Genomic DNA, 24,354 nt, shown 5'->3' with positions numbered 1-24,354 from the left:
ACGGCCTCGGGCAGAACCCCCTAGAAAAGGAAGAAACTGATAAACCCAACCCAGCAACTGGGCTGGAATCAGGCCGCGTTGTGCGCTGTGTTGGCCGCTCGCAGCCGCCGTAGCGGGGGCGGTGCCGGGTGGGTTCCGGGAGGGCCGGAGCGGAGCGGCCGAGATGGTGAGAGCGGGGGGACACCGGGAACCCAAATCCTGGGAACCCCCGGCATTCCCCCCAGGAACCCCTCCTCGGGCACCCCCCCTGAACCCCGCGATCACCTCCTCCCGCGGGGCTGGCGCAGAGCGGGTGGGCGGCGGGTCCCGGGCCGTCCCTGCAGGAGCCCCGTTTATATCCTTATTAATTTAACCGTAATAGCTTTAATTTTTTATTTTTTTATTATTTTAATTTAACGCTTCTCTCATAACATCAACGATTCATTAATTATTATTTGCGCGTTCATTTGGCTGTGTTTTCTCTTCTGTTGCTTCCTCTCGTTTAACATTGATCATATTTTCCACCCCCCTTGTCTGCAATCAACTCCTCCATCCCACTCAGGCCGGGCACAGAGTAAGTCCCTCCTTGGCTTTGCTAATACCGGTATTAGGGGCTCCTTCGTGTTCCTCCGTGGCAGTGGCAGGTGAATTAGGGGCTGCTGCTCGACCCACACCCAAATTCCTGCTAAAACCCAGGGGGTTCGATACCCTCTGCCTTTGTTTTATGCTGCAGATGCCTGCAATGATTAAAGGTTTTGGGTTGGTTACTGTAGCTTTTTTTTTTTTTTTTGTTTTTAATTATGGGAGCTCAGATGCGATTTTTGGGGGGAGAATGTGGGGCCTGACAGTTTGGGGTTGTGTGTTTTGAGTGGCAGGATAGTTTTATTAAACATCAAATAACTGGTATTGCACGTCTAAGTCTCTCAGGTATCAGTAAGACAATCTTATCTTACTTACTTACTTACTATCTTGTCTTACTTACTGCCACTTATTAATCAAATAATTTTGATTAATATTATCAAAATCGCTGTTACCCACATGTAAGGACCCACCTTGAGGCATTTTTCATTGGGAACTCTCAAAAGACCATCAAAAATATGTCTTTTTTTTTTTCTTTTTTAATTTTTCCTCTCCTGGTTTAGTTTTGAATTGGCCACTCATGGATTAAAGAACTGTGGTGTTGCTTTACCAATACTTCAGACTGTTTGTCTCCAAAATGGCTTTGCTGGCATTAAAATGTTCTTAATCTGAAAAAAACACCCCCAAAACCAAGCAAAAAAGCCACCCAAGCTCCTTTTGCCTTTTGTGGTGACTATTAGCAAGAAAGTAGCTGCATGGCCTAAAAATAGATTAAAAAATATTTAAAAATACCATTTCTTAGCCCAGTTATATTTATTCTTATATATATAAATATATCTGGGCTGTGTCCTTTACAAATTGCTGGCTGTTACTTTAGGAGCTGCCTCACTAACAAACATTTTTAATGTAGAGCCATTTATCAAGTTAACAGTGGATCTGGAAACCACCATTCCCGTTTTCCCAGTGCCATAACACCCCCTGCTTGATAGAGCTGATCTCTGCAGAATTAATTTGTTGCTGTGTTGCATTAAACCTTTATTTGCAGAATTAAAGCCTGTGGCTTTGCATCACCTGAATCTTTTAATTTTGAAGCCCCCATCCCATTTTTATTCTTGCATCTGTTGTACTGAGCTGTGAATAAATAGAAATATATAGAAATATATAGAAATGGTAACAGAATTCCCCTGTGCAATAACCTGCCTTGGCTCCTCTGCAGTGCCCTGGTTGTAATTTGGGGTTGTTTTTCAGCCTTATTCTGCTCAGTGGTTCCTAAAAGGTGGGCTCTGAACACTCCTCCTGTCACCTATTTACACGCTGCAAATTTGCTGCTATTTAATATTTTTTTATAAGGGAGGGAACAGAAGGTGTTTAAAGTAGAAGGAAATTTAGATGAAGGGTTTTTTAAGGGCAGTGGCCTCAGCTGGGCCAGGTGTGTGCTTGGGAACATGTGCTAGAGAGGAAAGAAGGGTTTGTGATATCCCCAGTTGTGTGTGAAACACATGAAGTACTCACACAGTCCTGTTATTGTGCCTTGCCCGAAATAAAGATAATTCTGGAGCCTTGTTTTTAAGGTAGTGGGTTAGTGAGGGCCCTTGTTCTCCCTCAGAGCAATATTCCATCACCATCTCATCCTTGTTTTAGTAGCTCTGCCATCAAAAGGCCAGGTTGGGAGGGGCAGGAGGTGCTGTTTGCTGATGACTGTTGCCTTAATTAGTGTGTGTGTAATGATCTCTCCCCTCTGGTGATCCCTGGCAGTTGGTGCTGGTGCTGGGAGACCTCCACATCCCCCACAGATGCAACAGCCTCCCTGCCAAGTTCAAAAAGCTGCTGGTTCCTGGCAAGATCCAACACATCCTGTGCACAGGGAACCTCTGCACCAAGGACACCTATGACTACCTCAAAACCCTGGCTGGGGATGTCCACGTGGTCCGAGGGGACTTTGATGAGGTAACTTTGACATCCCTCGGGAACGACGGGTCTTGTGGGTCTGTTAAAGGTGATGTTTGGGTTCGTCCGACCAAGAGCGGTGATGGAATGAGTTCAGAAACTCTCCCTTTCTCTCCATTCGTTGTTGTTTAAGTATAAATCTTTAAATACAGCTATCAATTTTTAGATATGACTGTATCCTAATGCTTGGTTTTTATTTCCAGAACCTGAACTACCCCGAGCAGAAGGTGGTGACGGTGGGACAGTTCAAGATCGGGCTGATCCACGGCCACCAGGTCATTCCCTGGGGTGACATGGCCAGCCTGGCCCTGCTGCAGAGGCAGTTTGATGTGGACATCCTCATTTCAGGGCACACACACAAATTCGAGGCGTTTGAACATGAGAACAAGTTCTACATCAACCCTGGGTCAGCTACAGGAGCCTACCATGCCTTAGAGAAGTGAGTGTGGGCAAAACTCTGGGAGGGTTTTTTGGGAACGAAACAGAGCTGCAAACTCATGGTGAGGGGTTAATGCTGCTGGTTTAAATGTCAGGGAGAGGAAGGGTTGATGCTTGTACTTCCTAAACCTCCTGGACTGACCAGATGAGAGTAAACTACTCCCAGCCTCACATCTGATGCTGTGCTTTCAGAATTAATATCCATTTTCTTCTAAGTGATTTCTGCTGAACACTGGTAAAAACACTGCTGAGGGGATTGGAGACACAATTAATATGAATTTTTTCCCTCTCTTTCCAGCAACATCATTCCCTCATTTGTGCTGATGGATATCCAGGCTTCTACGGTAGTGACATATGTCTATCAGCTAATTGGAGATGATGTGAAAGTAGAAAGAATCGAGTACAAAAAGTCTTAAAAAGGCTTTTGCTTGTCTGGTATTTTTACCATCTCATTCTGAACTGCAAGTTCCAAGACTTGATTGCTAGTTTACAGCCCTGCACCCATTGCTAACAGCCCAACAATGTAATGAATTTAACCCAACATTGTGTTTGCTTTTCTCTGTGTGGATGAATTTGTAAAATACTCCATTAAAATAACTGTCCAAATACCGTTCCTAACGTTGTAATAAACTCCACTTCATAGAAAAGCTGAGCTCTGTGCAGTGCTGGGGGGAAGAGGCAGCAGTTGGGGGTGGCTGGAGGTGCCTCCTGCTGGGGTTTGGTGTCCACCTGCCCAGGGGTGTTTGAGCAGAGGGATCAAGGGCTCTGGGGCCAGACTGTGTTTGCCTCAGAGTCCAGTTTATGTTTCATTCTCTCAATTTACTGAAAGGAATAAAATGGCTTGGTAGGTTCTGAAAGCCTCATAATTTCACTGTAGAAAGTTTGAGTCTTTAATGAATCCTCTCCTTAACTCCAGAGCCAGTGAAGAGGCTTTCCTTTATTTGGGCCTCACATCTGCCACTCCTGGGTGTGCCTCTGCTCCATGTCCAGGGGCTCTCAGGAATGGAATCCCGTGTGGAATGGAATCCCAGCAGCAGGTGCTGCTGCTGCAGGTAAAGGTGGGTTGGTCAAGACAGCTGGAACTGTGGGCTGTTCTGTTCCAGTGCCTGCAGGGAACTGAAGGGATTTAACAGCCCCCATTTCCCACCACTGCTGTAACTTCCCAACAAAACAGTTGGATCTTTGTTTTCCACAGCAGAACATTGAGATGTTGGCCTTGGGTTTATGGCTTTTCCAGCAGGTAGAAGGGAAACTCTGCCCAGAGCCCTTATTTGTGTGTCATGAGCTGAACTAAGGAACTTCTTTCTATTCCAAATGAACTTGCTTTTCCCTGGACAAAGAGCAGGCATTTCAGGTGTCTCAGGAACCTCTGACTGGCACTTCATGCAGTTAAGCTCCTTCCTGGTGCTTTGTCCTGCTGCAGACACAGCAAAGCTGGGAAGAAAACCTTGGCACACCTCATTTAAGGGAGGTGAGTGACTGGATTATCAATTTACTGACAAAGTCATCGGTGAAAAAGGGGGTATAGAATGCTGTAATGCCAACATTGGCACAGAAGTTTATTTATGCTCATTATAGTTAAACTTATGGTTTATCTACAGAGTATTTTACATGAACTTCACCCCTGCCAGTTTTATAAAAGAGTATAGCCCAGTTGTGCAAGGTCGTGCTGTGGTGAATGAATTCAGAGTGATCCCACCAGCAGGAATGTGGGGAAACACAGAAGTAAAGGAAATAAACTTTCATCCTTCCTGAAATTAAAGTGCTGAAGATGAGCAGGATGGAGGAGAAACAGCCTAGAACAGCTGGAAAAAGTGTGGAAAGGTCATGGAAGCTTTTGGTAAAAGCATTGAGTTTTTTAGTCTGGTGTTCTTTAGAGTGCTGTGAGTGCACAAATCTCCTCTTGCCAGGAGAGGGAGGAAAGAAAAGGATAAATCAAGACCTTGTCAAGGACTGTTCCAGGCCTCCTGTGATCCATTCAGGTACATCTGGAAGGGAAAAGGACAATATTAACAGGTATTAATCTTAGGAAGAGCTGTGGAAGTAGCTGGAAGTGTTGATGCTCAGCATGGCCCAGACTTGGTTCAGGTAAAATTAATTATTAGAATTGATGAAGGCAGATTTTTATTACATACACTATATTTTACTAAAATTAATCAGGTAGAAAGTATTTTTGCGAAATGTTGAGTGAAATTCTCTTTAGTAAAAAAAAAAAAAAAGAGAAGGTCCTGCAGGAGGTGCAGAAGTGGCTTCTTTTACCTTCAGAAGATCAGGTGGTGGGATGTCTGCCAGGGTGGGGTTTCCACACCTCTTTTGATACTCTTGAATCAGGGCTGTTGCTTCATCGAGGCTGGAAAGGGCAAAAGGTTCTCAGTTTTGGCCATTTAAGCTCTGTCAACAATCTCTTACTTGGTCTTGAATGGCTGTAAAAGTCTATCTTAAATCTGCAGGTGAGATTTTTATTTACTTAAATTAGTAAGACTTTCAAAGTCCTTAGATGATAAATACTAAAAAACCTCTGGGACTTGAACTCGATGAAAATAAAATAAAGGAGAGATTCCAGTAACGCAGCAGCTGTTCTACCTTTCCTTAACTTACCTGTTCTTTTTGGCAAAATAATCCACCAGCTCTTTAATTCTGTGAGTCCTTGTCAGGTGTTGCTTCAACAGTGGGTAATACTTGGTTTGCAAGAATTTTTCATAGAGCTTCTCATTTATGATGCTGTCCAAAACCAAAGACCTGATCTGTAGATTTAAGTGTCAATAATGGAAAAATAGTAATATTTTAAACGTAAGAAATTGTACTTTCGAATGACCAGAGCTCAGAGTTTTCCTGTTGGGCTCTACAGTAAAGTTTTGTAGGTTTTTACTTTTTTCAGCTGCAGAGCAGAAATAAAAATGCATTTTACAAGTATTTCCTATTTTTCGAGCATTATGTAAGGTAAGGCTGGATGAGGTCAGGGGAGGGAAAAGGTTCTGGGTACACTTTATCTGTCAGAAAAGCCTCCAAGTCAATGGCAAATAAATTTATTTATTTACCTGAGAAGCAAATGCTACAACTTCCCCAGTGGCCATGTGCTCATCTATTTGCTGCAGCACAGTTTCTGTGTTACAAGTGGATAAGAAACCCTGGTGAAAAAGAAGTTCCAAATCATTAATATTCTGTGACTGATTGAAGTAGAAACTCTCCCTGTTAAGTGTTTGATTCATTCAGGAACAAGGAACACGTTGATGTTACAGGTGCAAAGATGGAATTACCAAACCAGGAGCTGCTTTTAACTCTCCCAGGATGTTTTGCTGCAGCTGTTACAGATTGTTTGGCAGCACAGTGGATGTCCTGCACTGCTGCTGGGATTTGGGAAGATCTTTCTGAGTGCAAGGACTGGAAGTGTGAGAGTTTCAGGTGCCTTCCCTGGTGCCAGTTTGCTCCTGGCCAGTCTGGTTCAGCTGGAGAACAATGGGGAGCATCAATTAATGGAACAAACCAGAAGAGAAAGGGAATTGGATGGTGAGAATGTGGCCTTAAGGCAAAGGCTTTTACATCACAACTTGTGCAGATCAAGACTCTTTCTTGGAAGGCTTTCAGCTCTTCCAAATAGGAGTCAGCACTTCTCTTACAACTTGTCATGGCTCAGGATTTGCTGGGTTTTTTTCCCCACATCCTCAAATTCTCAAAAGGCAAAGTCACCTGACAAAGCCACTGAGGGTGACTCGAAGCTGTGGGTTTGCTTGAAAAGGAAAGGAAAAGAGAAGGAAGTGTTCACATGATCCCTTGCAGAGGCCTTTGGAGGGGGGCGGGGAATGCTGAGCAGCTGCCAGCGGGAATTATTTAAACAAAGATTTAAATTAACTGGAATGAAATAAAGTGGAATGAAAAGTTGCTGCGTGCTCAAAGTCATTTCCCTGGCACAGGCAGGACACTAAACTGAATCTTTACCTGAATGTGCTGCTCTCTCTTCTCAGGCTGAGGGATCAGCAAGAGGCAGCCCAAGGCTAAAGCTGGAAGGTCCAGCTGGGAGTATTGCTTGGCAATTCCAAGGATATCCAGGTCAGCCAGGACAGGACACCTGCAGAGGGGACATTAGGAGGGAAGTTCTCAGCTGGAATCTCTGCCTGGATGGGTTGGTGCTGTGGGAATTTTAAGCCAGACAGGGCAATATGTTTTGACCTCCTCCTAATTTTAGAAACGGTCAAACAAGTTGCTGGACACAAATCCACGAGGATTTTGTAGCTTGAGAAAAAAACTCTGGTTCTTTTGAGCAAATCAGAGGATTATGGTGAATAAGGCAATGATTTCTTGTGCTTTTTCACATTGTAAAGGCAATGCAGGAGTGGTTTATGCACGGGATGTTTAGGAACATTCATACCATAGGTTACCACATCTGCAGATCTGCAGCTTATAAGTCTTTGTTGTGTCAGACTTATTCTTTATAGGAAAATGAATTCTTTGTCTTATACTCTGTGTTGATGTTCTAGGAAATGTGCAGTATTTAGGGTGAGAGATATCAACTGGACTTTCAGGGTTGACCCTGAGTCCTTTAAAAATATCAGGACAGGAGCAGTCCTGGGGGAGCAGCTGGGCAGATCAATTGGTTTTCAGCAGCCTGTGCTGCTGATTCTCAGTCCCAGTTCAGAGAGCAGTTCCCAGCCGAGTTTCCCCAGCCCAGGTACTGAGTTACATGGGCAGAATTTCTGGTTGTGTTTCTGTCCTGTCCTTCCCAAAAGAGGCAAAACCCAGAACTCCTTTGGTGAGAAATCCCAGCTGGGCCTTCCCACTAAAACTGGCCAGTGGGATGGATTGTGCACTTACTTGAGCAGCATCCCAAAGCACTCACAGCACTCCTGCAGCTGCGGGGGGCTGGGTGGACAGGCAGCTGAGGAACAGGGAACAGGACAAAGTCAGGACAGGAGCAGGCACTGCAGGAGGAGGAGCAGGAGCAGGACAGAGCATCCCAGCCCTACCTGTGAGCAGGGGGGACAGGACCACGCTGCGCCAGGCCCGAGGGAAGGTGGGAATCTGTTGGCAACAAAGTTGTAAAGTAACAACCCCATCCATTTAGTACCCAGAGTGTTGTAAACAACCCCCCTCAGCAGTGTTTCCTTTCCTAACTCGGCAGGAGTTCTTCCCTAACATCGCTTTCCTCAGCTCAGACTCTCAGATCTGGCCATGGTTTGACTGCTGGCAAAGTGGTTCTGTCCAGGGTTTGCTGATTTGTTGCCTTGTACAGAAAAATGGTTGTTCAAAGAGGGTTTTTTCATGGCTCTCACACACACACACTGAATTCCTGGCAGGTAAGAAAAAAGATGGGAAGTCAAAGGATATTTACTTACCTCCCATAAGGAATGAATCCCAGCAATTGCTGTCAAAACTCTTCTTAGATACTGAATCTGGGAAAAAAAATGGATTTTAAAATACTTGGGTGTTTTGGAAGCTTTGGCAATAATCTACATTATGCTTGTCTGGGCTGTAGGATGCACACTTGGAGTTCCTCGAAGTACCTTTGACACATATGGAAATCTGCTTTATAGTTCAGTAAATTAAATTATCAACCCCATTGCCAGGTACATCTGTTACCTCCTTGGCTGTAGCATCATTACATAAAGGTTGACAATCAGAGGTGATTAAGATTCTGACTGACAACAATCAGGGTTGCTGCAATTATAAATAACATTTTAGGGGTCATGTTTTTGTCTGTGTGTATACACACACATGGAAATACATATCTGTAGAGTTTTGTATATATTTGCACACCAAAACAGGCATGTTATGTTATAAAATTGGAATAACGTGAAGGAAGTTTTTAATTTGTTACCACAGGATTTGCTCTTGCCACCCAAACCATTTAGGAGCAAAATTCAATGCTAAACCAGAAATCCCTCAAATCTTCCCCAGCTCAGCATCTCAGAGCCCAAAGTATGTGTGTTAATTATCAATAACTGGTCACAGTACTTTAAAGTTCATGAATTTATCCCCTTCTTCTGAACCCAGTGGATAAACCCAGCCTTTTTCCCACCTGGCTCAGCAATTCCTTACCATGTTGAAGGCCAGGAGTTTCTGGAGGAGGCCATTCCACAGCTGGGGGTCATACACTTTGTAGTCCAAACTGAGTTCTGTCACCAATCTCACGGCCTGAGGGGACCAAGGACAGGCTGTTTTCACAAACATTCGTGGTCTTCAAGCCCTTCCCTGCTTGCCAGGGTCATTTGAGATTTAACTCCTCAAAAGCCACAAAAAAAGCCACTTTCAAAGTCAATTTACACACATCAGCAAAAGCCAAAAACCTCCCTGTGTGTGATGTCACTTTATTTTCCGATTGGAGGAAGGGTAAAGCTTTTCTCTGTCAGTGCCAGAGGACATGGAAGCACAAAGGGGGCAATCCCCCCCAAAAAACCCACTCCAAAACTCCCCAAGGGTTTAAAAATCCTACCGTGGGTTCGTGGCTGTGGTTCTTCCACAGCCCTTTGATCATCCCCTCCTTAGGACTCTTATGGAAGGATTCATAAGTGTATGGAATATTCAGGATTTCAAACTCTGCCAGGTAAATGCAGCACCTTAAATAATACCTGAAAAAAAGTAAAACCCCCAAGGCAGGAGTTAATGAGGTTTACAGGGAGAATTATGTTTTAATTCATGCACTCAGCCTTGGGATAGTACTGACAATTGTCCTTCTGTTGCTTTAATATGTAACCTGTATTTATAATGATGATCCTAATGAAGTAAAAATCTTTCTGTTAATTGCTCAGGGAAAGCTCTTTCACCTGGATGATGGATGAGCAGGATCATCCCTACAGACAAACCAGTTACTGCAACTCTTGCAACCCCAATTTCATTCTTGCACAGAGATTTTTTTTCCATCAAAACGTTATTATTGAGGGATATTTTAGGGAAAGTTGATCTTACTTTACTGTCTCAATGGGCTTCTTGAAGAGGGATTCCACGGTGGTGGCATCTGCCAAGTGGAGCAGACACTTCAGTGCTCTGCTCCTGTGAGCAAATGTCAGCTGAGTGACACCAATGGGCTGAGGGGGGGAAAAAACCAGCAGTGAAAAGAAAATATTTGTTTGTGATATGGAGCATCACAAATACAGCTGGGAAGAGGGAAAAGCGGCAGGTTAAGGCTCTGCTCAAAGAATGTCACCGCTCTGCTTGAATTGGCAGAGCGAGCCAATGTCTTACACAGGCTTGAAGAACGTTCTAGGATGTGGTTAATGAAGATGTTTTCAGATAATGTTTCAGCAATGAGTTCAGAAAACCCGGAGTTTCAAGGGCTGCTCTTGACAGTCAACAGCAAAATTCAGTGAAACCCACAGTTTTACCCCAAAGGCTGGTGGAGGGAGAGAAACACAAAGCTCAGGCAAATCTACCAACTATTGAAAATGCAGATTAAAAGGCCTCAGGTGGAAAGGCTGTGCAGCTGAGCAGACAGCACTTGATTTTAATAAGAGGTAAAAGTTTCATGAGGATCAAGCTAAAATTAGAATTCAGCAACTTACAGATGTGGTGGAAGTTGTGATTGCAAAAAGCAGCCTTGAACTGTAATCCATGGGGCAGGACTGAAGCAGGTAAATCACTCTGCAAAAACAAGGTTTGCTTTTAGTGCCAGCACAGCCACTGAAACACAGGGCATCCATTGTCACTGAAATGTAGATAATTCTCTGCCACACAGAGATCAGGGATATGACATTCCAAGGATATAGGAAAGGAGGGGAAAACCTCCAAGCAGCTACTCTTAAGATGTAAGTTATTGGGAATGGCTTTCCATGACACAAATAGGTATGTGATGGTTCAAAACTGATGTCACCAGAAGGTAAAAATAAGAGCAGTGAGTTCTGAATCACACACAACCTACCAAGGGTTCTTGACAAAGCTATTTTTAGCTTGCAAGTTAAAAATAATTCACCATGTGAGACAACTCACCTTCGGATTTCTTCATCCTCCCCAAAGATTTCATGAGTTTTCTGTGAAAAGAAGTGAAAGTTGGGAGTTTTCTGCATTGTTTGGATAAATAGCTTGGTCATATCCCTGCTTCAAGCCTACAGTCTCTCTGATGGGGCTGATGTATTTACCACTGCTTTAGGCTGGACACACCAACCTTTTAGCAGCACCAAAGTCAGGTTTTAATCTCTGTGCAGAGAGCAAGGGAAGCATTTCGAGTCTGTCTCACCAGAGACATTTCTGGGCAGTGTCACAAAGGGACTGAAATCTCAAATAGCTTCATGGCTTCTAAAGGCAAATTCTGCCAAACAACCTGAGTTGTGAAAAAAAAAAAAAAAATCCGTATTTTGTGTGAGTGGCCTGTAAACCTCCTGTAGTGACTTACCTCTGAGGGGGGTGTGCTTGGACACAGCCACTTCTCCAGCAGTTTATCCCGAATTTTGTTCATGTCCAGGTTATTGATCTCAGCTATCTCCTCGGCTGCCCTGTGGATATCTGCAGGGAGAGGCAGAGCCGGTGGATTCCCGAGCACTCTTTACAGAGCTCCTCTTCGCAGCCGGCTGATGGATCCTCACCTGGATAATCCCTGCCCGTGGGGTTTTGGAACCTCTGCTCAATGCTGGGGTGTTCATACAGGGACACAATCAGCTGGGCTGGTTTCCCCACACACTTCAGCTGCTCCCCGGAGTGCAGGTGGTGAATTATCAGCGCGTTCTCGGTGGCCGCTCGTTTGTACTGCACGTTCAGCTTCTTCTGCAGCGCCTCTGCCTTCTCCCGGGCCTCATCCTGCAGAAAAACACCTCCCAGATTGCCAGGGAACAGCCTCTTGTGCCCAAAAGCACGAGAGAAAAACGTACAAGAGAAATCGTCTGGGCTTTCTGCTCTGCTGGGAAAGGTATCTTGGAACAAATGGCAAAGGTGAGTTGTGAAAAAGCCAAGTAAAATAAGTGTGTAAAATGAGGATGTTCTGAGGCAAAATGGAGAAGGGAAAAGATTAATTACAGCTGAATTTTATCACAGTTTTATCTGAACAGAGAACCGTTTAGAGTTCATTGTGTCTCAGCAACTCCAAAGGTTGATATTTGTACTCAGGGCTGAGATTCTTCTTCACCTTTCCCTCCCAGCCAGGTGAAAATGAGCTTGAAAATTGAGTCAAAGCAGCCTTTCCTTATATAGAACACTGCAAAGAGCAAAAGAATCCTGGAACTCAGAGTAAAATTAATCATGTTATTGATCCAACAGCTGGAACAGATTCCAACTCACTCTCCTGCAGCAAGAAAATGCACAGAAACAGAGGAAAGAACAAATTATTCCTCCTTAAGACTCTATTTTTTTATCCAACCTCCAAGGTTGTGAAGAGGAGAATGTTCTAGAACAGAAAGAGTTCTCCTGGGGGGTCACTTCCCTAAAAGTACTTCCCATATCAGGGTTGGTTATGGTACAATTTACACACCACGCTATCCCAACCACCAAAAATCCAAATCCTACCACAACTACTTAATTATACAACAGCCCTGTTTGCCAGTACCTCAGCTGGGGTGTCCTTCAGCCACTTGTCAGCCAAATAGAGGCAGAATTTCAGTGCCTGGATATGGTCAGGACCTTTTTCAAGGAGAAAAAAAAAAAAGAAGTAAATAAATTAAGTTTTCATGAATCCTTCCCACAGTGCACACCAGATCCAGTTTAGTTCAAAGAATTCCAATTAGAAGCTGTTTAAAATGTTAGGGAAGCTCTTTGGGTTCAGATAATAGAGAAGGCAGCTTAAACTGGGCTGAAATGTTTGCTTTTGGGGGAAAATTTGTCTGGAGATGGTTTGAACGTGCAGAAACTTTAAAGCAGGAAAACCAGGCCAGGTTGGACAGGGCTTGGAGCAACCTGGTCTGGTGGGAGTGTCGCTGCCCAGGGCAGGGGGTGGGATGAGATGGTTTTTAAGGTCCCTTCCAACCCAAACCATTCAGGGATTCTACAAAGAGAGAAAAAAGGATCCGATAGTGATACTGTGATAGAAAACTGGAGTAGGAGATGAATTCATTTGGAATCTCCAGGCTGGCTGGGGTCACTGCTCGACACCGGCCACGTGTTCAGTGCCACGCTCGTCTCGTCTCTTCTCCTCCTGCTCCTCCCCCGTCCCATTCCCTCACCTGCTGGGAATTCCTGGGCAATCTTGAGGGCGATGGCCACGGCCCACTGGGGGTTGGCAATGGCCAGCAGGTAGGACTGGATGGTCTGCACGGTTCTGATGGTGTCCTTGGTCACCACCGAGGGGCAGCCGCTGCTCCTCATTTCCAGGATTTTCGGTTTCAGGTTTTTCTTGAAGACGTATCGAGCTGCAGACATGTGGAAGCTGTCCAGGGAAACCTGGGAAAAGGGGATTAAGAGCTGGCAGAACTTCCCTGGTGAGGCCAAAATTGTGCCAAAGAGAGATGAAAGCTCCTTTTTTGGGTGGGGGGACAATGATTTTGAAATAAATTCTTTCAAGATGCCACTTTACCTTCATTAGTTTGGCAATCAGCAGGAGGGTTGGCACAGATTCCTCACTGAGCTCTGGACCTGAAAGGAGGGACAGAGTTGCCTGTGAAAGTGTCCCAGTCCACTTGCAGCTTTCTCTGTGGAATGAAGCACTTCTAGTTTATTGGTAAATGGGGACCTCCTTTGGGAGAGAAGGAAAATGATCTTCATCATCCACACTGGGCAGGGAAGTGGGATATGTGGATTCCCTTGGTCTTTGAGAGGTCCTGAGAAAGAATTTGAGGATGAATTCTGCATTGTTTCTATCACCTTAACTCCACTGGGTGGCAATTTGGGAGCACAGGTGCTTTGTTAACAATTACACTTAATATTCAACATATACTGTACAAATTTAAAGTAGTCAGATGGCAGAGAAGGGGAATTTTTTATATATATAAATATATTTGTATATCTAACCATAAAAACCCACTGAACCTACATATGATGTTCCAGAAGCACTGGGCGGTTCTGAAGAACAGCAGGTGGAAGGGCAGCCTGGTGTGAGCAGCTGGAGACAAGGGATTCACCTGCTCCAAAACATACTGGTGTTCCAGCTCCACAGGGGGAGAAGTTCTTTGATAAGATCCCAGGTGTTTGAGGAGGCTCAAAGCCTAGGAATAGAAAAAAAAAAAGAAAAAAGAAAAAAATAATAAAAAAAAAGAAAAATAAACAAATCAAAGTCCCAGGAGCAATTTCTGGGGGTAGAGCTGGTGAAATATGTGTTTTGTTTTTTTGTTTTGTTTTTTTTGAGATGACTTTCTGGAATTCTGTTTCCTGAGGGAGAGCTGAGTACAGAGAATAATTCCCTGCATTTTAACAGTGCTGAATAAATAAACAGGTGATAAATAGAGCAGAGCTGCCCTGGCAAGGTGCCAGTGCCACTGGGGCCATACCTGGCTGAGCTGGATGCTGGTGTTCTTCTCATCAGCGTTTTGGATCACCCTCAGCACAATCTCGATGGTTTCATAGTCATAAGGATCCAGCTGTTCAAAAACAAGGGGTTTTATTTTATCATAGGCCTTGCATGATTTGTCTTCATGAAAACACACAGGTGAGGAGATTTTCCCATTTTCCCCCCAGCTGTTGTAGCCTCAATACTGTTCCTTCAGTGGCAATAAAAGCATCGTGACATAATCCTTTGGAACAAAAAGATTTCCACTTCATAGCCCTGAACCCTAAAAAAACTATCAGGATATTGCAGAAACACCAAACAAGTGAGGGGGAAAAAAAAACAAACTCCAAAAAAGTCACAAAAAAACCTCCCCAAAATACAAACCCAAACCCCAACATATAATTATTTTTCCCTCCCCACCTGTTTTTAAAGTGGAATTTTGATACTTAGAACTTTCTTTTTTTGTTTGCTTGTTTTGTGGTAGTTTTTTAAAGGGAAGTGGGGAGATAAGACTCCACCTGCCTTTAGTGCAAATTAAATCTGTTGCTGTATTTTTTTTTGATGGAGAAGCAGAAACCCCAAACTTTAACCCTGCTTTAGGAAAATTTGGGAAAAACCACAACCTTTCCAAAATTCCTGAGGAATTCTTCATCTGCCATTCAGCTGACACGCAGCACTTGGAGTGCAGATTCCAGGGATTCTTTGATGTGTGTCGGGTTTTTTTTTGCTTTGCCTTTTTTTAAATTATTATTATTATTTTTTTTTTTTTACCTGGTACAAGATGCCAGTGAGGTTTGTGACCAGGGCTTTGGTGCTGCTGAGCAGAGGAGTGATCTGCAGGGCTCTGGCCAGAAGTGTGCAATGAGGTTGTTTTTCCTTGTGCTCTGCAGGATCCTCTGGCCCCTGAGTCGTGCTGGTGTTTTGGAGCAGGAGGGTTTCGATGCAAAGCTGCAGGGCAGCATCACTGTCCAGCTGGAAAGTGCTAGGGAAAATAAAAATAAAAATAATAAAAAAAAAAAGCAGGATATTTTCTCTCTGAGCTTTGGTTTTGCTCAGGAATACAGTAATGCAAGACCAGGAGGTGTGTTCTGAGTGATTTTATTAATTAGGGTTTATTGGAGCTAAAATCGCTGTCAGTGGTTGTGGTTATTGGGGCAGCAATAATTGAGTACAGATAATTTAACAGAATCAGTACCTGCAGTAGTTTAAGATGAGATCTGTGTCTACTTCTGGGTTTTGGACCAGCATTCTGATGAGTTCCTTCTTCCTCAGTGATGGTTGTCTGAATACAGTCTCAAAAGAAATCTGTAGATAAAGGAACAATTTATCTTCTTCTCAAAAAGTCTTTTAGACAAATCAGGACTAATTCCTTACCCAGGGAACCTTTTCTTTGGTTTCAGCCCAGCCCCTTTCAGAGCAGGGAAGAGCAGTGAATTTGCTGACTGTTCCCTGGGCCAAATAACACTTCAAATCTCCAAATCTCTTTTATACCCCCCTCAATTATTGCCCTGCAGTTTGAGAGGTTTATTTAAGCAGATTGAAAAATTAAAACCAAAATCCCCACTGTGCCTACATTTGAATGTGAAATCTGTCTATACTGACATTATTAACTGATTAGTTAATAAACCCCTCCAATAAATAAATAAATAAAATCAATCTTACACCAAATTTGCCAAGCTGGAGACCCCATTCTGCATCAGTGACCAACTCTTGGAATTTTTCCTTTTCTTTGGTTTCCCCATATTGGTCAGCGAGTTGTGCTCCAACCAGAGCTACTGCCTGAAAGGAGTGAGAAGGGAAGTGAATACAAGTGCAAGAAATCATCTGAAAATTAAGAATCCTAAGGTCTAAATCCTTACAGGAGTTTCAAACAATTCGTAGATGATCACACAACTGTGTAAAATGAGAACAAACCTCACAGAAGGTGACAGGGCTCTCCCACCTCCTGAGCTGGTAGTTCAAAGCTACTTTAAAATTCACTTTCTCCAACATGTTTTCTTAATGTTGTAGAAACTAATACAAAAGCTACTTTTTGGACATATTTTCTCCAAATTTACATCACTCTCCCTCCCCATTTCTTGATGCTTTACTTCCCACCTGCCTCTACATTTCAATATTTTTATTCATTAATTCCATTCTTGACAACTGCTGTCAGAACTTATCCCAAATATAACGTGGATATATAAAATGTGATGGGACTGAAATAAATGTTTCCAAGCTTTGGGATGAGTCCTGATGAGGTAAAAAACCCAATGCAGGGGCTTAAAAATCACGTGAAGTATTGACAGCAACTGCCTGTGCCCAGCCTGTGACTATTAGTCATGAGCAGCTCCTGCCCCACCACACGAGGGGGTTGGTGGGTTTTTACAAAGAAACTCCTCAACATTCTCTGTTTGCTGAAGGGATCACAAGGATTTGGGAGTTTACCAGAACTTTTCTGTAGTTTTGCCAGGTGTTGTTTATGACATCCCACAGTTTCTTGAACATCTCCTCCTTGGGCAGGACTGTGCAGTAACCCAGGGCCAGGTTCTGGTCGATGGCACGGCAGTTGAACACCTGTGGTTTAAGGAAAATAAATGATAAACTCTGGGAAATTTATTGGAATAGGTCTCTTTTCTTTAAAGTTAACACAGAAAGTACTTTGTGATTTAGGGGTGTGTTGGGCCTTTAAGTTAGAGGGGGGAAAAAAAAGAATAGAAAATGTATTTCAGGTTTTAGAACTTTAAAATCAAAATGTCCTGGAGCCAGACTGAAAGGAAGTTCCCTCAGTCTGAAGTGCCTTAGAAGATGGTAGATTGGAGATTTAGCAGAGAGCTTTCTAAAAACTCACCCCAACTAGAAAAGAAGTCTACAAATGTAAAATTAACACAGAATTTAAAAGGAGACAATGCACCCACAGATCAAAAAGGCCATTATTATAATTCATAATTTATTATAATTTAGGACTCTACAGGATCCCCCAAAGTTGAGGCTCCCACTGTACCTTTGAAGCAGAGCAAGAGGCTCAATCCACACAGCCAGGGAGGGGCAGCCACCACTCTAGAGGTGTTCAGAGCATGTTTAGGTGCTCAGGGAGGTGGTTTAGTGTGAACTTGGCAGTTTAAGGGTTTTTTCCAACCCAAATGATTCCATGGGGCTCCCTCTCACCCTTCCCAGAGCACTCTCACCTTGTGCAGTAAGGTCAGGGTAGTGGTTCTGATGACTGAAGAACACTTTTCTTTCATAGCCAGGAGGAAGCTCTTGGTCTCAGCAAGAGTGTTGACACTGTACAGCTATCAGAAAAAAAAGCCAGCACGTAATTACAAATAAATCCTAAGCCTTCAACCTCTCCTGTCATTTACAGCATGGCAGTCACTACAGTAATAATAGGTACTCTGGTGATTGTGTTTGCTGATTTATTTAAGGTCTTGCAAAGATTTCTTCTAGACAGAAGAAGGATTTCTGTTTGCAAGTGCTATTGAACTGAGGAATGTTTCTTGAATATTCTCCTCACCCACCTTTTCACTCAGGGCCAGGTCCATGGTGTTGGAAGTGCCGTGCTGGAGGCAGGACCCCAGGGCACAGAGCGTGAGCCTCAGGGCCAGCTCACACTGACTGCACTCCAGCAGGGTCTGCACTGCTGCACTCAGGGGAGCTCCAACTGCCAGCAGGAGGTTCTGGCCTGTCAAAAACAACCCCAGAAAATAATGAGGATGTTTATATTAACCACGTTGTTCTTGGAATTCCTGTTTTTTTCTGGTGCCTCATTAAATTTGTGACACGGGATCAGCTCGAGTTCCCTTTGAAATTTCAGGGCTTTAGATTTAATAGTGACTCTTATTTTAGTTCAAAACCCAGAAGTTTTTGACCAGAAGTCATCTTCGACAGGCTTCGATGATGCCAGCTCACAGGCTGTAACATGCTCAAAATCCCAGGGTGGAATGGCAGGAATTACCACCAAACTGGTGTTTCCTGCGCAGAACAAAAATAAGGCTTTAAATGAACATTTAGGCACCTATTAAAAAAAAACACTATGAGCTAATCATGCTTGTGGAGGTTGATTTTAAACCTCATGTTTTCCAGTGTCTGCTTTGCACTGTCAGTGCCATCAGGGATTGGAATGAAGGGATTTGGAAGGTCCCTTCTAACCCAAAGAGCTCTGTGATACCTTCAGCAAAGGCACGGTTTGCCAGGCTGGTGGACTCCAGGGGGTACACCTTGTCCTCTGCAAGACAGACAAAGAACATCAGCTCTGTGCCAGGATCTCAGCAAACACTGGCAAGTCTGGCAAGACCTGGAAAATCCTACAGGGACAGAGCAGAAAATGAATTCAGGCATTTGTCACTCAGATTTTTCCTGAGCCAGAGCAAAATCCGAAGTTATCTTTCCATTCTACACCCCCCTGCTCTTCTGTGAGTTTGTCTAACTAAGATTTCTGAGGTGATAATTTCCACAGAATTATTTACATTTCTGGATAAAAGTCAGTAAGAAATACAGACTCTGTGTTCAGGAGAGCAAGTTTACCACAGAGAGGCAGGACAGAAGAAATAAATTCATATGTGACTGGCATCGTGGTCTGTGCATCAAGGACTATCCCATCTTCAGTAAAGAAGTCACCAGAGGTCCACTCTTCATAGGGATCTTTATCTCCTCCAAAAGGTGGTGTCTAAATAAGAACATTGTCAAAAGTAAACTCACCAGAAAGAAGAGTTAATAAGTCTATCAACAAGCTGAGCATTGCGAGGTTTGGAATGCAGGAATAGAACACACAACCTTCTGTTGGAAAATGGGTTTTACTCTCCTGCTTTTGTTGAAAGGCCAGGAGCAATAAACACATTTCCTGCCTTGAGTGGCCCCATTTCTCTCTCATGTTGCAGTTCTTCAGCTGTACAGCCCAAATGCTTTCTTAATTAATTTAATGGAGGCTTTCATCAATGTTCTTGGCCAAGTATTATAAGCAAACATTTTTCCAATGGATCATTTTTTAGAAGAGCCACATTCTGTGCACAAACAGTGCCCAGCTCTGCTCCACTCCAGCTGTAAGAGCACATTCATCTCCAGCAGCCTAAAGCCTAAAGCAGTGCTTGACCTAAACCAGAGACAAAGATGCTGCTCAAGGACTTGATCATCTTAATTTTTACAAAACTTTTGGCAGTGTCTTCGCATAATGCATGTATTTAAAAATCAAGCCCTCCCTGCCGCTCTTTCAGGTCAGCTCTCCTGCAGCAGTTCAGTAAAACCACTCCTGTTTTCAGCAGGATTTATGAAGTGGGAAATGCTACTTGTGCTTGTCCCACAGCCCTCTTTAAGCTGAACACATTCATATTTGAGGAAGTTTTTCTTTGTAGGGCCCTGTGTGGATTTGTTGCTGTTGTTTGCTTTCTGATTAAATCTTGCTGGCGAAATGGGAGGGAAAAAAACACCTGGAGTGGAGGGTGCAGAAAATACCTTTGCTGTAAATCCCTCGTTGTCTATTTGGCACTGCCCGTAGATGTCCTTGGCAATCAAAGTGTACTGACAGAGCTCCAGACAATCCAACAGCAGATCTGTAAAAACATGAAGTTCCTCAGCATGGACAGAAGGTTCCCACATCCTGTGAAGAGGAAACAATTCTGCAGCACTTCTTTCCCAAAGAAAAGGTGACAGTAACTACCTGCACTGCACACAGTGGCTGCCTGGCAGGCCAGCTCGTGGATCACTGCTGGCAGATTCACGGCAGTGGGAAGGATCATTGGAACATCAGCTCCCAGCATGTGGCAAAGCCTCTGAGCCACTGAAAACAGGAGCTTCCCTGTTTCTTCATTACAGTGGTTTTCATAGGACTCCCTGGTAAAAAAGAAAAGGATATTAAAAAACAATCCCAGTGGGCTTTTACTGAAGGCCACATTCTGTTCTGATTATTTAATTAATTCCCTTGTAGCTCACTCACTAAGTTACCTTAGAGATGCTGAAACACATAAACCACACTAATAATAAAAATATATTTAACACTTGGATCTCTTCTGGGGGGAGGAGGCAGGAAGTTTAAATGAAGTGACAACTTAAGCATGAGGCAGAGCCCAACTAAAACCCATTCCATGGTGTGTGCAGTCAGGGGGTCATCGTTTCCTTCTGCTCAGCCAACAACTCTCACAATGGTTAGTTAATATTTGGCCTTACCCTATAAAAGTGGAGGGAATCTTTTCACTGAGCAATCATGTCATGGTAAAAAGCAGTGGCAACTTTCAGAGGCAGTGGTTTAATTCCACACTCAGTGTTGCCTCCAAACAACAAGCATGGTGCTCAAACCCCCATTTTTAGGAAAAAGGAGTAAAACAGAAAACCCTTTCCTTTGCTCTGCACTTGATTCTGCAAAGGATCAGAAACAGTTCAGGAAAGCCCCTTAAAACTGAGGATCTTGAAAACCTCTGCAGTTTTACCTGCACATTTTTACAGCAACTTCAACTTTCCCAGCATCCAGAGCTCTCCAGGCCAGTTTTTGTGCCAGTTGGTGCCGTGGCACCTGCAGGAGCAAAGCCAGGCGGTACAACCTGAGCTCGCTGGGAGGGCTCTTGGCTCTGCCCTCTCCCAATTTACAGTTCCCAGCCTGCACTTTTCTGCTCTTGGAGGCAGATCTGGCACTTTCATGAGCGTTTATGTGCTGCTCCAGCAGCTCAGACATCAGGGCAGGGCTGCTGAATTCTTCAGCTGAGAGAAAGATGTCAAAATATTCCTGCAACAACAACAACGATATATTTGTATTCCCAGCAATTCCTTTAAAAAGCTTGAGGTCTTCTTTTTTATTAAATTTTTATGACCTGTTTCATTAGAGGAATATTTCAGTACAAAGTTGGTTTTACTGGTTTCTATCAACTACTGATTTATGTAATAGAGGATTCTGTCATGCAGTAGAGAAGTAAAATTAAAAATCCTGAATGAAAACCCCAAATACTGTATTAAATAATATAAGTTTACCTACCAAACTAAGATCTTAATAAAATATTACAGCACTCTAACATGAAATCTTTGCAGTGTTACCAACTAAGACTTTGGGAGAGTGTCTAAATTTTTGGTTCAAACAGATAACTGAGTTCTAATTGGGAGCTTTCCCAGGCACTGCTTAAATTGGTGGAGGAGCCTTGGAATCTCTTTGAAGTCAATTCTAAACCCCACCTTTGCATGTAGGTTGTAAATTAGGTACATTTACTGTGGAATAACCACAGTAAATCAAAAGTGCTTTGAAGGTATCAATTACCCACCTGCAGGGTGGCAAGTGCCTCAAACATCTTCAGGTTTGCTTCGTGTTCATGTTCCTTCACGGGATTGTCTGTTGGAGGAGAAAACCAATTACTCCCTGATTCCACTTCCAAACAGCATGGGAGGTGATAAACTTGTACCTTTTTGAGTGCTGAGCTGGCATTTTAGGACTTCCACGAGGGTCTTGGTCATGAACATTTGTGCTTTTTGCTGCAGGAAAGGAAGAGGTTTAATGGCTTTGGGGTTTGTATTTTTGGTCAAAATGTTGCTGGGAGCAGAGTGTGACCCTCAGGCTTCAACTCTGTTAAGACACTTTGGAATACTCTGCAAACACCTGCAGCAACAGTTGTCAAATCTAAGATACAACCAGCTGAAAAGCAAGGGAACAGCAAGTTATTGCAAATATGAATCCTTTAAAGAAACAGTAAATACTTCCCAGGTGTAATTATGGATTTGCCCCACACAGTCTGTTCCTCTCACAGGGCTTTGGAGATACATCCACCCTTCTGCCTTTCTTTGGCCTTGCCTTGCCCAGAATAACTCCCCAAAGTGACTGTTCCCAAAAACTTCAGGAGCTCCCCCAGTCCAAGCCCTTGCTCAGAGCAGCAGCAGTTCATCCCTTTTTTTTCCATTTTTTCCAAAGATAGTTTTTCCATTTGCATCCCCTGCCTCTTTTTAAGCCTCTGAGCAAGAATAGGATTTAGAAAAACTTCTTTACTGCATGAAAGACTTGGTACCTCCTCAGGATCATCTGTTTTGTTCTTCAACACCAGTTTTGCCCATATGGTCAATCTCTCTGCAACTTCCTCAGCTTCAGCAGGAGTCAGAGACTTCAGCAAAGTCAGAGATTCCTCTCCCTGCAGGGACAAAACCAAACAAAATTCAATCAGAAATAAGCCAGAGAAATGGGTATTTGGTTTTGGGGAAGCTCAGTCATGTGGATGTCCTTGCTCTGATACCCAGTTGGTTATGATGCAACCATTGTAAGCAAAACCAGTGTGCGAAAATATGCAGAGACTTCAATTCCAAACTTGTCTGGTGTATTGTAGGTCACAACTTTCGTCCTTTTCTGCCACAAATGAAGGATGAAACTCTGACAAAGGACTCCTTTTCAACATTGAGTAAAGGCAGTGAGGTGTAGAATTACTAGAATTTTAATTAAAAAATATATATAAAGTGCTTTTAAGATCTGAGGAAGCAACACAACTGTTCTGTAAACAGGTGTCACTGTCTCCAAATTCCAGAATCACCTGACAAGAAGCATTTCCATACCCTTTCTCTGTCAATCAGGTCCATCATCCTCAGGAAGTAGAGCTCCCCAGTGGGCAGTGCATACGCTTCCACAATCTTCAAGGCATCCTCCAAACAGGTGGGGGTATCTTGTTTCAGAATGTATCTCACAAGCATCTGCAAGAAGAAAACAGGTCTGGATTTGAGTTTCTTGGAGTATAGGATATCAAAGGAGTGAGTTTATCCACAATGCTTCTTCCCCTTGGGACTGCACAGCTCACACCAAGCAAGTTACTTGGAAGCTTCAAACTTTCATCTGGAGAAAAGCCGAGTGAAGTGTGACTGGGACAAAACTGGGCTTGGGGAGGGGATTAACCTGGGAGCTCTGAATATTCATCTGGCTCCTCAGCATGCCAAGGAACTTCTCCAGAAATACTCCACTTTTCTCCTGATGAAGGGGAGATGTTACAAAAATAACAAAGTAAAAAAACCACCAAGTCCTGTTCCCTGGGACAAACCAGGCCTGAAGCCACAGGGACTCACCATGATCATCTCATTGTCCCTTAGAAGATTGGTGTCCCTTATCCCATAGGCTCTCAACAGCTTCTTCATCTCCATCAGCCTGTAACTGTCCTGCAGTAACTTCACTCTGGGGACAAATCAGACTCTTCTGAATGTCTTTGCTCTGTGGTTTAACCATCCCACTACATCACAGACACGGTGTTTCCCCATCCCAGTGTAGCCTGTGATGTTTCTTACTTGCCATGATTCATCTCCAAGTGCTGTTTCACCAGCTGCTCCACTGCTGCACTCCATGGCACTGTGGCACTGTCCATGAGCTGCAGAACTGCATCAAACTTCAGCTGGAAAAGGAACACAAACAGCCTCCTTTTCAAATCAAAGCAGTTTCAAATCTCCTGGGCTGTTGTTCACGTGTGGCTGATTCCTTTAGGCAAGGGTTTTATTTCCTTGCCCGATCTCCACCTGCATAAAGGACATTCAGTGTCCAAACATGAGGTGTCAACTTAGATTACAAAATGCTCACAGTCATTTCCAGCACTGTGGAGCTTGATTTTTCTCCATGTTAAAGTCAGTGAGTTTTCCATGTGATGACATCAAAAGTGCAATTTAATTCTCAAAGAACATCACCTGGGGGATGACTAAAACAGAATAAAAGGACAGCACAGTGGTGTCCCCTCATAGCACTCCTGTAAAAATGTACCCAGATGCTCATGTGAAATTGATGTTTCAGTCTGAACTGATGTTTTGCAGTCACTTGATGCCTCTTTATAAAATAGACTTACATCTGTGTCAGAGATGCAGCCAATGACAGCAATGGCCTTTGCCTCCCAGGCAGTTTCAAACACTGAGATGGATCGTGTCCGACAACGTTCCAGCAAATCCTGCAGATACAAAGAAAGATTAGTAGAGTTATCTTAGAACAAAACTGTTTCCTGGACATTGAGGGACAGATTTGGCTAATTCCCTTTGTATCTTTTCTGGCCTCCCACTGAAACAGTTGCTGTCATTAAGGTCACTGACAGGAATAAGCTGATCTCAAAGCTGGTTTGAGAATTCAAGGGTCAACAGAAATGGTCCCAGGGTTTGTTCTCTGCTCCCTCATGGTGGGC

At 43.6% G+C, this 24,354-nt stretch overlaps 2 protein-coding genes across 3 annotated transcripts in view; one reads left to right on the top strand and one right to left on the bottom strand.

Annotated features, from left to right (window-relative positions):
- The first annotated feature begins 105 nt into the window (after positions 1–105).
- On the top strand, positions 106–3,590 carry VPS29 (VPS29, retromer complex component). Of its 2 annotated transcripts, XM_027878661.1 has the most exons (5): positions 118–166; positions 542–553; positions 2,314–2,505; positions 2,709–2,944; positions 3,242–3,590. In XM_027878661.1, the coding sequence occupies exons 1-5, from the start codon at positions 164–166 to the stop codon at positions 3,357–3,359; spliced, it is 561 nt and encodes a 186-aa protein (XP_027734462.1). In that variant the 5' UTR covers positions 118–163; the 3' UTR covers positions 3,360–3,590. The 2 variants fall into 2 exon arrangements, with proteins under 2 accessions (XP_027734464.1, XP_027734462.1); XM_027878663.1 differs by lacking the exon at positions 542–553 and having other exon boundaries at positions 106–166.
- An 888-nt stretch (positions 3,591–4,478) lies between these two features.
- The window catches only part of KNTC1 (kinetochore associated 1), a 31,510-nt gene continuing 11,634 nt past the window's right edge, over positions 4,479–24,354 (bottom strand). The window contains exons 27-64 of the mRNA XM_027878660.1: positions 24,028–24,126; positions 23,483–23,586; positions 23,267–23,372; positions 22,766–22,900; positions 22,231–22,350; positions 21,634–21,703; positions 21,496–21,563; positions 20,677–20,969; positions 19,911–20,083; positions 19,706–19,803; positions 18,782–18,923; positions 18,426–18,482; positions 17,776–17,939; positions 17,446–17,550; positions 16,706–16,834; positions 15,941–16,057; positions 15,474–15,583; positions 15,050–15,260; positions 14,280–14,369; positions 13,826–13,997; positions 13,370–13,428; positions 13,020–13,236; positions 12,407–12,480; positions 11,454–11,664; positions 11,264–11,373; positions 10,861–10,901; positions 10,437–10,515; positions 9,844–9,962; positions 9,371–9,506; positions 8,977–9,072; positions 8,274–8,330; positions 7,905–7,959; positions 7,753–7,816; positions 6,880–7,009; positions 5,982–6,071; positions 5,542–5,687; positions 5,203–5,293; positions 4,479–4,931 (exon numbers count right to left, since the gene is read on the bottom strand). Of these exons, the coding sequence (XP_027734461.1) occupies positions 4,890–4,931; positions 5,203–5,293; positions 5,542–5,687; positions 5,982–6,071; positions 6,880–7,009; positions 7,753–7,816; positions 7,905–7,959; positions 8,274–8,330; positions 8,977–9,072; positions 9,371–9,506; positions 9,844–9,962; positions 10,437–10,515; positions 10,861–10,901; positions 11,264–11,373; positions 11,454–11,664; positions 12,407–12,480; positions 13,020–13,236; positions 13,370–13,428; positions 13,826–13,997; positions 14,280–14,369; positions 15,050–15,260; positions 15,474–15,583; positions 15,941–16,057; positions 16,706–16,834; positions 17,446–17,550; positions 17,776–17,939; positions 18,426–18,482; positions 18,782–18,923; positions 19,706–19,803; positions 19,911–20,083; positions 20,677–20,969; positions 21,496–21,563; positions 21,634–21,703; positions 22,231–22,350; positions 22,766–22,900; positions 23,267–23,372; positions 23,483–23,586; positions 24,028–24,126 (4,380 nt within the window). The 3' untranslated portion in view covers positions 4,479–4,889. The remainder of the gene's footprint in view (positions 4,932–5,202; positions 5,294–5,541; positions 5,688–5,981; positions 6,072–6,879; positions 7,010–7,752; positions 7,817–7,904; positions 7,960–8,273; positions 8,331–8,976; positions 9,073–9,370; positions 9,507–9,843; positions 9,963–10,436; positions 10,516–10,860; positions 10,902–11,263; positions 11,374–11,453; positions 11,665–12,406; positions 12,481–13,019; positions 13,237–13,369; positions 13,429–13,825; positions 13,998–14,279; positions 14,370–15,049; positions 15,261–15,473; positions 15,584–15,940; positions 16,058–16,705; positions 16,835–17,445; positions 17,551–17,775; positions 17,940–18,425; positions 18,483–18,781; positions 18,924–19,705; positions 19,804–19,910; positions 20,084–20,676; positions 20,970–21,495; positions 21,564–21,633; positions 21,704–22,230; positions 22,351–22,765; positions 22,901–23,266; positions 23,373–23,482; positions 23,587–24,027; positions 24,127–24,354) is intronic.

The sequence above is a fragment of the Empidonax traillii genome, unplaced genomic scaffold, assembly GCF_003031625.1.
Source record: "Empidonax traillii isolate 1590-97213 ecotype Southwest subspecies unplaced genomic scaffold, ASM303162v1 scaffold43:size1863611, whole genome shotgun sequence".
NCBI lineage: Eukaryota > Metazoa > Chordata > Aves > Passeriformes > Tyrannidae > Empidonax > Empidonax traillii.
Note: the sequence above shows the minus strand (reverse complement) of the source record. Positions and strands in the feature narration are given on the sequence as shown.

What these genes read in the sequence shown, in the direction of transcription:
- VPS29 (XM_027878661.1), top strand. An exon ending in TCCGAGGGGACTTTGATGAG is followed by an intron (nt 2,506 to 2,708) that starts GTAACTTTGACA and finishes TTTTATTTCCAG; the next exon opens with AACCTGAACTACCCCGAGCA. An exon ending in GCCTACCATGCCTTAGAGAA is followed by an intron (nt 2,945 to 3,241) that starts GTGAGTGTGGGC and finishes CTCTCTTTCCAG; the next exon opens with CAACATCATTCCCTCATTTG.